The sequence below is a fragment of the Carlito syrichta genome, unplaced genomic scaffold (assembly GCF_000164805.1).
Source record: "Carlito syrichta isolate Samal-C Ts95f unplaced genomic scaffold, Tarsius_syrichta-2.0.1 Scaffold277477, whole genome shotgun sequence".
Lineage (NCBI taxonomy): Eukaryota > Metazoa > Chordata > Mammalia > Primates > Tarsiidae > Carlito > Carlito syrichta.
In genome coordinates, this window is record NW_007221573.1 from 412,610 (window position 1) to 423,078 (window position 10,469).

A 10,469-nucleotide genomic window follows, 5' to 3' on the forward strand; every position below is an offset into this window, starting at 1 on the left:
CTTGGGCAAGTCACCTAACCTCCCTGGGCCTCAGTTTTACCTACAGAAAATTGGAATAATATCAGTATCTGTTTCAGAGGATTATTATGAGAATCAAGAAATTTAATATATGTAAGTCTTTTAGAGTAGTGCTTAGCATATAATAAATCATAAAGACTAGGTGTCCATTTTTATTATAATAATAAAATTGACTTTTTATTATAATTGGTCTTCTCTCCAATGAGTTAAATTAGTTAGGATTTCACTTTTTTCTGTCAGTGTTATGGGAACAACACCAAACCTACCTGAGTGCTTTTTGTTTGTTTGTTTGTTTGGGTCCCCCCCCCCAACAAATAGTTCAGTGAAGGCAATAGTCAAAATAAACAGTAAAATATAACAGCAAGAATAGAATCCACAAAAGAGATTATTTTCCTTCCCTCTTGGATCTGCTGACCAGTGTTATGACCCTCATGAAGTCACAATGGATTTATCTTGTGGGTGATTTTTTTCACTTGCTAACTTGATTTTGATGAACTAAAAACCAATTACTATTATATTTTGTGATTCTTTGCAGCATAAAACATGTGTCCCTTTTCTTCTTGTGCCAAAACTTTATTTCAGCTTCATCATGGTAGGATCCTCTTGGATTCTTTTGGTATCCTAGATTTTGCCAAAAACTAATAATCTGCAAATAAGTGGGTCACTGACAGGAGATTTCATTGGAAAGAAATCAGTCAGAAAATAGTAGTTATTAAATTTCTACTTGATACCTAGCATTGTGAAAAACGAAAATAGAAAATACAGACCTTAATATAGAGGTTCAACTTAAATAATAAAAAAAGACTAGGAGAAAACTTAAAGAAAGCCGTAGTTGTGAGTGATACAGGAGCTGCCACAGAATTTCAATAGGAAAAGACCCCAGGAGAAAGTGGAGTGATAAGAGAGGTGCAGGAATAGAGAATTTTGTCATATTGACTCTCATGTGGAAAAGGAAGAAAATTTATTCCTAGGAGAAGAAAAAGATGGAATTTCTCGAAAGGCATCAAGTCGAATCTGAACATGGGAAGGAAGGATGGCAGGGAGGCTGGAGAGAGAAATTCTGACTCCTTAGAGACCCAGAAAGTTGCTCCCTAACGCCCAGCAGGCACTGCCAGTTCTTGGATTAGAATTACAAATTGTATTTCTTCAGCATGATATTACATGTTGCAGCATTATTTCCTATCACCACCTCCCCCCTCCGGCTCAGATTTATAATTCTTCTTCTCTCTCTTAAAAATGGCATTTCCTTTCTTCTCAGCCTTTCCTCACGCTAAGCCTTGAGGGGCCGCTGCTAAGTGAATAGCCCATCCCTTCTTTATTGGTTCAGTAAGAGAGTTCACTTAGTTCTTTCCATTTTTCCTGTTATGTTTTAGGAACAAATCTCCCTAGCCAGGAGTCTGAAGTAGTATTTCAAGCCAGCAACTTTGGCTCTTTAAGAATACCCTTAATCACTGGAATCCTGTGATAAAAACTAGTGAAGAATCATTGAATGAGAATCACTAGTCTCTCTGTAGGAGTGCACTGATACTGATGGCAGAGACTTCTTATTCTTCAGTGAGATGCCACATGTGGACTTCATGGACTCAAGGATAGATGGATATGAGACTATTTTAAAAGTATTTCTTAGAATCAAATTATAAAACACCCTCACCTCACAAGAAGTGTTGCTTTCATTGCTTTTTAAAAGTAGATGGTAAGCATCTGAATGGTCAGTACCAACCACTGTGAAGCATACAAGAGTTCCCTAGAATGTTCCTGGACTCACTGCTATGTTGTATGGAACAATGTTCTTTGAAGATCTTAGGTTTTGAGGGTGATGGTATTTTCTTCATTTCTTCAGTATTACATATACTCAAGGAGTATGGGGCTTGGGAGAGAGTTGTTTGGCCTGGACCTTGCTCTCATAAAAATATTCAAGTTTTAGGATTTTGACATCATGTTAAACTGATTCTAAGTATAGACAGAGTGAGACATTGATGGTATTAAAAGAAACGACTAAGCAGTTTTAAACTTGTGTCCTGCACGTGAGATCACACAGTCCATATACATGGAGTATATTTAAATATACAATTATGAGTTAAATTATTATATTATTTGACATCGATATATGTGGTGTAACATTTTGGATAAAATCAAGTCTATGGACTTTTGAGTCAGATATTGCTATCATGAATACTGTATTAGCACATATGACACTTCATAATTTGTTTAAAGTTTTAAAAATGTATTATTCTACCATAAATACTGACTTTTTATATCTATCAATAGTGAAAACTGCTTCACTTGCTACACCTGGTGTGGTCAAATAAATAAATCATTGAGATTTTTATGTGATAAAAAGCATTATTTGTTAAGGCAAGCATTTAAACTATGGCATGATTTTTCTAACCCCAGTTTTTGACTTTTGTTTTTGTTTTTAATGTACAAAAAGCCTCAAATAATGGAATTGATTTTGAGCCTTGATGGGTCCTGACTGGACCAAAGTGGTTGGTTGTTTTGTACTGAGAAGTTTGTTTATTTTCTGTCCAGGGTGACCCTGGACTCCCTGGGAACCCCGGCTACCCTGGACAGCCTGGTCAAGATGGTAAGCCTGTGAGTACTGAAAGCTTAGTCATCTCCAGTACTGGGATTATAGTGTTCAAAGTAAAAATTGCACTGGGCAAAGCTAAACTGGTAATGAAGACCTTATCATGACTACTGTCACGGGAGAGAGTTTAGACTCAACTCTGCTGAAACAAAAGGGGGGAAGATTTTTGAGTGCTGGGTAAGCAAATGGAAAAGTCTTAGAGGACTTCAGTGGTGAGGTTAACCAATGAGAGGAAGTTCACTGAGTTATTCTACAGTTTGCAGATATTTGCCTACTTGTTTAGGACATCTCTTTTTGCTGATTGGTGCCCATGAAAGTTTGTCTCCCATGCTCCCACAGATACAGAAAGATAGGGACACTATCCTTCTTGATGATTATATTTCAGAGGAATGGCTCTCAGTTTCTTAAGAAAAAATGTTGTGTTGTAAAACTGGTAAGTTTATTAAAAGATTTACATCTTAAAGGAGCAGAGAAGGGATTTACAATTACAAGTTCTCTAAAGTAAATGCCCTAAGAAAAATAAGGTTGGGGCCAAGAGTCAGGAAGAACTCTGCTTAAGTTTTGTCAAGCTAAGGGGAATGTTAAGCCCAGCTCAGCCAGAGAATCACCATTCTAGTCACTTATCTTTCTTCAAGCTTGCATATATCTTTGCCACAATTGAAATATTTTGTGAATGCTCAGTATCACAAAAAGCTGAGTTTAGAAATACTATTGTCTTGTCCCTAAATATCTGTGGAAGTTTTCAAGTTAAAAATCTTTTAAAAGCTAATGTTATTTTTCTAAGAATATATGCACTGGAATATACTTATGGTGTGACTGAAAAAATTCTCTAAGTTTTGAGAGAAATTTAGAGTTATTTAAAGGGAACAAAAATCAACTTTAAAGCATTTCAGGCAAATATTTATAGACAAGTCAATGTCAGCATGTTTATAAGAGTAAACAAATGTTAAGGATTAGCTTTTAAATGTTAAGTAATAATTGTCACAAAATAAAGTATTTCCTGAGATTTTGTTTATCATAAGATATTGACTCTTTTCATGAAGGAGTGGGAATGTTTGTATTTTGAACAGTAATATTCAAGGAATGAAAGAGCCACAAACCTAACATTAAATCATCAGTACCCCAACCCTTAGGATAGTAGAGTTGCTTAAGTCCCCGAGAAAGATTTGCTAAGTAATTAATACTAAAAAACAAACAAACAAAAAAATCTAGCCAGCTTTTGAAGAACTTGTAATGTGCTGATGCCTTTTACACAAGTATTGGATGGAGAAAATTAGATAAACAGATGAGTGTCTCTAGAGAAAGGTTATCAAAGAAGGGAGGCTGGGGAAGTAACAAAGTGGTGGCCACCTAGAGATAGAGAGAGTCAAGGAGCTGCTTTGTGGTTGGGGGAGCACTGCTCAGCTGACCCATAGGGCTTCAGAGTGTGATGGCAATCCCTTCAGGGACTTTGAGAAATAAAATGACTGTATCTAACTTATGATTTAGAAGGATAAATATGAATGTTATTCAGAGAGTAGATTATACAAGGGCAAGAGTGGAAGAAGAGAGACTAGGAGGTTATTATTTCATGATTCTAAGTGAGAGGTAAGAGTAGTTTGCCCTACGGTGATGTGGTGGAGGAGAGGAACAGTAGCAAGATTCTGGATTATTCTTAATGTGAAGCTGACTAGAATTGCTGACAAATTTAGATGTGGGGTGTGAAAGAAAAAGAGAAGTCAAAGAAGAAGCAAAGGATCCTGGCTTGGTCCAGTGGGTGAATTGTGGCACATTTACTGCACTGGGTAAGATGTGGGGAGACGTGTTTTAGTCCATTTTCTGTTTCTATAATAGACTACCATAGACTGGGTAATTTATAAAGAAAAATTTATTTGGCTCATGATTCTGGAGGTTGAGAAGTCTAGGAACATGGCACCAGCAACTGCAATGACATGGTTGAAGGCATTACATGATGATAGCATGGGTAACAGGGAGGAAGGCAGGAGTGAGCAAGAGAACAAGAGGGTCAAATTCATCCTTTTTATCAGGAATCCCCTCCTAAAACAATTATCTTAAACCATTCATAAGGACAGTGTCTCCGTGACCTAATTACCTCTTAAAGGCTTCACATCTTAATACTGTTACAATGGTAATTAAATCTCAGTGTGAGTTTCAGAGAGGACAAACATTCAAACAATAGCAAGGGGAAATTGAAGATGCATTCCTTAAGTGTGGAGGTATCCAAATGAGACTCATTTTTCATGTAGATGTATGTAAAGCCATAAGAATGGAAGAGATCATTTAGGAAATGAGTACAGATAAATAGAGAAGAGAAGACAGCAGTGGCTGAGCTTAGGACTCTTTTATAGAGTAAAAGGGGAAGAGGATCTAGCCAAGGAAGTTGGGAAGGACTGATCATTGAGGTAGGAGGAAAACCAGTAGAGTGTGTTATCTCATTAGTTGTTTTCATTTTTGTCAAAAGATGGAGAAAAATGAGACTTATGACTGGCCCATTAGATTTGCCTTATGGGAATAAATGAGGACCTTGATAAATAGTATTTCAGGGAGGGTGAGTACAAAAGCTGAATTGAAATGGATTAAGTAGAGAATGGGAAATAAGAATGGCGACAGTGACTATAGATGCTTCTTCTGAGAGATATAAAGAAGGACAAAGACATGGAGCTGCAGAATGAGGACAATATGGGATAATAGCAGGATTTTTAAAAGATGAGAGGTACTGTAGTATGTTTTTATGATGAATATGAAAAAAAGGAAAGAAAATAAAAGTTTGGCAGAAAGATCTTTGCAGAAAGAAAATCCATAGGTAGGTTGAAGGGCATTGGTGCCAGTCACAAGAGGAGAGCTTGGCCTGGATAAGAGTATAGGCCATTGAACCTTTCTATGGGATAGAGGCCAAGCCAATAGCATGAAAACAGTAGGCTGTGTATCTGGGAGAGAAGAGGCTGAGGAAATTATCATCAAATGACTTCTATTTGAATTGAATTGAATGAATAGACTCTAAACCTAACATTTCTTCTTTTGTACTTATCTTGAATCCTCATAGCATGCCACATTTGCCTTGTAATTTCTCTCATAACCCATCTGTTTCTAACTCTAACTTAAGACATCAGATGACTTTGTTGCCCTTCCTCACTCCAATTTCTTAATTCCACTGAAGATAATTTCCTGATGGTATGTGTGAGTTCGCCCTAATCAGACTGGGTAAGAACACTTTTATAAATATGTGCCTCCTCTATCTGGAGACCCCTTTTCTGGGGTCTCTTGCTGTGATTGGCAGCTGAAGTGCTGTACCTACTCCAAAGCAGATACACTTCACAGGGTGATCTGTCATCTGCTGGCACCTCATAATAACACAGAACTCCCTGACAGGCTTTGTTTTTTTCGGTGATAACAAGTCCTTGGCAATGTTTAGAAGTGAGTGCTAAGAAGATCTTGCACAGGTTATCAGCCTTCTATTTGCTTTCTTTTTTATTTTTTAATCTTTCCATGAATGAAGTACTGAAGATGGTTAGCCTGGTAAAATAATAATAGATATTATTCTGTGTCATCTCATTCAGTACATGTGTTTATGAGATAGCTATTGTAGTAACTGATAGGAGTATTAAAGAATGGAAAATAAAAACTGGTAGGCAGAATATTGGTATCCCAAAATGTTCACATCCTAATCTTTAAGACCTGTGAGTATGTTACTTTGCATGGCAAAAGGGACTTTGCAGATATGATTAATTTAAGAATCTTGAGATGGAAGATTATTTGGATTGTCTGGGTGGCCAAATATAATGACAAGGGTCTTTATGAGAGGGAGGCAGGAGTGTCAGAGTCAAAGAAAGAGATTCCATGGTGGAAGCAGAGATCACAATGAGGTAGTCATGAGCCAAAAGATGTGAGCTGTCTCAGAGAGCTGGGATGGGAAGAAATGGATTCTCTCCTAGAGCCCCCAGAAGGAATGCAGCCCTGCTGACACCTGATTTTATTCCAAGATCCCTTTTAGACTTCTGACCTCCAGAGCTTTAATGATACTAAGAATGTGTTGTTTTAAGCTATTGCAGTTGTGGTAATTTGTTACAGCAGCAATAGAAAACGGATACAACAACCCAAATTGTTTTCCTGAAGGTATGACTTTTTTTCTTAAATACCGCCCCCTCACCCACCCCCCAATTACTTTCCCTCTGCAGGAGATGTGAGGTTGGATGGCCAAGAAGGAAGAGCATGCTGGCCTGGGAGCCAGGACAGCTGAAGGTCATTAGTGCATGTTCAGGGCCAGCACCCAGTGGGAGTGGGAAGGTGTGGGTGGGGTCTCTGGCTGGTTATTGGAGCCATCTGGACCAAGGAAACTTGGATGGAACAATTTGAAGGGAATTCTGCTTTGTTTGGACCTGTTTCTGTGCAATCCCTCTCAATAAGTAATTGGAATCTCTTTCACACAGTATAACCAGGCCACGTCAACTGAAGCTTTAAATAGGAAATTATTCCACTCTGGAGAAGTACTAATTTTCATAAGGAAAGTACCTTCAACCAAAATTAAAGAGCATTTTCAAATTTGTCCATTTCTTTCTCATTTCTCTATCAGTTAGTTAACTTCTATAAGCACAGTGTCTGAACATATACTACTTTACTATTTTATCACTATAAAAGAGAGATGGGGAAATATTTATATTTCTGGCTAGGTAACTCAGAGAACTACAACTTCTAAAGGTATTATACTGATATGACATAGATTTGTTAAAGGAGACCATATATGAAAACATATGGGAGACCCCCCAAAAGTGGAATTGATTTATTAAAAAATTATATGGTTATTCTTTTTTTTTTTTTTTTTTTGAGTCAGAATCTCACTCTGTTGCTCAGGCTGGAGTGCAGTGGCACACTCACAGCCACCCCAGTGTCGACCGGCTGGGCTCAGGCGATCCTTCTGCCTCAGCCTTCCAAGTAGCTGGAACTACAGGTGTGCGCTGCCATGCTAATTCTGTAGAGATGAGGTCTCACCAACCTACCCGGGCTGGTCTTAATTCCCTGGGCTCAGTCAATCCTCTCGCCCCGTCAACCCAAAGTCCTGGGATTACAGGCTTGAGTCACCCTGCCCAGCCTATGTGTTTATTCTTACATGTTTGCACTTCAATCACCTTCAAAGTAGCCTCTGTTTGATATGATACACCTATCAAGATGCTTTTTTCACCCCTTAAAACGGTTTTTGAACTTGTCAGTTTTGATTTCTTTTAGTGCTTCTGCTATTTTGTGTTTCATCTCTTCTGCATCAGCAAAATGTTTCCCTTTGATGGCTTTTTTCATCCAGGGAAACAAAAAAGAAGTTGCTCGAGGTGAGATTGGGTAAATAAGGAGGGTGGGGCATTAGAGTCATGCAATTTTTGCTCAAAAGCTGCTGAATATTCAGTGTGGGGTGAGCAGGTGTGCTCCTAAATCACCTATCATGAAATAGGTAAATGCATTAAAAGAATCTAAAAAATAAAACAAACAAAAAAAATAACTGAAACCCAATGTAGCTTCTCACAGCAATACTAGCTGGTATATACTGATGCTGATGGGGTCCTAGAACACTTACCTATAAGGGGTCGGCCCTCCAAAAAATAACTCTTTGGGGGAGCTCCTCCTCATAGTAGCACTAGTTTCTGATTTGTAGAGGGTAATATCTTTTCACTGCTCATTTCTGCTTTTTGTCATTATTATTTACGCTTTATGAAGTACAATTTTTTACTGAAACAAAAACTCAAGCTGGTCATTGGAGAGATAAAATGTTGTTCTACTCTCTGGTTAGCACATTTGCTTTTCTTTTATGGGCTTTGGTTTCTCTATCTGGAAAACAAGAAGATGGTTTCAGATGAGGTCCAGGTTTGCTCCAGTCTGATTCTCTAAGATTCCATGAAGGCCATAATATTTGCTAAGAGATAAGTAGACTAAGCTGTAAAATTCTAGTGATGATTTTTCCATATTAATGGCCTTAAGAAGTGAGTTGCAAAGAATATTAGCTCACTGCTGCCTATAGATAAAAGCATGGGTTGGTCACTGGATCGCATTCAGTGATCCACTGTCCCCCCCCAACCTCCACTTTAATGTGCCACTGAGTGGATTTGAGGTGCCAGAAAGGGGCCAGTGTTCCATGGGCAATGCAACCTCACAGGAGTGATAGTCAGCACAGGTGGGGACTTTCAAAGTTATATGAGCTACCAAACGACAACATGTAACTTGTGAGTTGGGTAAAGGTTAGTGGGAAATGAATTTGGATAGGGACGAAGGGGAGGCCACATACAGTTTTTTAGGGCTTTGACTTTCAGTTGAAGTGAGCTATGGAGTGACTGATGTGGAAAGGTGATACGAACTAGCTTACTTTTAAAAGACATTACTTTGGCTTCCTGGTTGAGAGTAGATTTTAAGGAGATGAGGGCAATTGCAGGGGGACCAGTCAGGAGGCTTTTGAAGTAACCCAGGAGCAAGATAGTGGAAGCTAAGGTTGGATGACAGTGGTGAGGTTTAGAGAACTGCTTAAAGTCTGGGGATTTTTTGAAGTTAGAACTGCCAGGACTTGCTACTGGATGTGAGTCTGAGAGAAATCAAGGGAGATTCTACTGATACATGAGAGAATGGGCGACAGAAAGCTTGGATGAGGAAAATTGGGAGTGTGGTGTTGGCTGTTAAACTCATATGCTAGACATTAAGTAAAATATTAAGTATGCAAATGAACATAGAAGTCTCAAATTCAGGGTGAGTTCCCTTTTTATAAGGTGTCTTTTGCTTATTTTTTATAGGGTTGATGGTACTTTTTATACGGATCAATAAGATCTTATGCATTGAGATTAATTTTTTCATATATACATTGTAAATGTTTCTTCTGACTACTCATTTGGTTCATAACTGTGCTTTTAATTTTTAAAGATGTAAAATCTTCCCAGAATTAAAAACTTTCTCTTTTTATTTGTTCCAGTGTTATTCTTCTTTAGCATTAGATACTCTAGTGTATGTTCGTTTAGTTTATGATTTTTAATGACTTTTAATTCTTGAATTCATTGGGATTTTCTTTTGTATTTGGAGTAACATGAAGATCCAAAATGATCTGAAGAACTTAGAGAATTAGATATTTTAATGTTGTCAATTTCAACTGGAATAAATATATGACTTTTACTTGTCTATGAGATGTTATTTAACTCTGATGAAAAAGGGATCAACATATATAATGGGGCTGACAAAAGGCTGATGCAATTTTTGGTACAATTAGTAAATATATAACATTGATTCTGAGAAAAATGACAGACCTGGACTCTACACTTGAGGGACATGCAGAAACTGGAATTCATTCAGAAGAGTATAAGTTGGAGTGTGCACAAACTCAGAAGACAGTGTGTGAGGGAAAATTTGCTAAATTTCAGGTGTGATTCAAACAAGAGGTGCTCTTTTCAAATACTCAATAATGATTATAGAGAATAGGAGGACAAGGAGGAAAACTAGTACTTAGGCTTGCAGAGTAAGCTTGACAGGGAGTGAATAATTAGCAAAACAAGTAGAACTCTTGAGACAACATTTTTATGCTTTTCTTCTTTTAGACCCTTAACTAAATTTGGTGCCCGTTATGGACGACAGTTTAAAAGCTGTGGGGAACTTGAGACTGGGTGCCATGAGGATTAAAAAACTAAAAAATGGGATACATTTGGATAAAGGCCAAAGAAATAGTGATTACTTAGCTTGGAGAAGAGAATTGCAAGAGGCAGCTTAGTTACAAAGTGTGTGAAACATCATTCTAAAGAGGACAGTTTCTACCTGAACTCTTTCTTTACCTTAGTCTGGGCTCCTACTTCTCTGCCCTCCCCAAATTTATTGTCTCACTTTTTCCAACTGCCATCAAACTCCCTCCCTC

The 10,469-nt window shown here is 37.8% G+C and overlaps 1 protein-coding gene across 1 annotated transcript in view; it reads left to right on the forward strand.

Moving 5' to 3' along the window:
• LOC103254377 (collagen alpha-1(XXI) chain) overlaps positions 1-10,469 on the forward strand; it is a 114,634-nt gene that overhangs the window by 83,398 nt on the left and 20,767 nt on the right. The window contains exon 10 of the mRNA XM_021709717.1: positions 2,548-2,610. Within this exon, the coding sequence (XP_021565392.1) occupies positions 2,548-2,610 (63 nt within the window). The remainder of the gene's footprint in view (positions 1-2,547; positions 2,611-10,469) is intronic.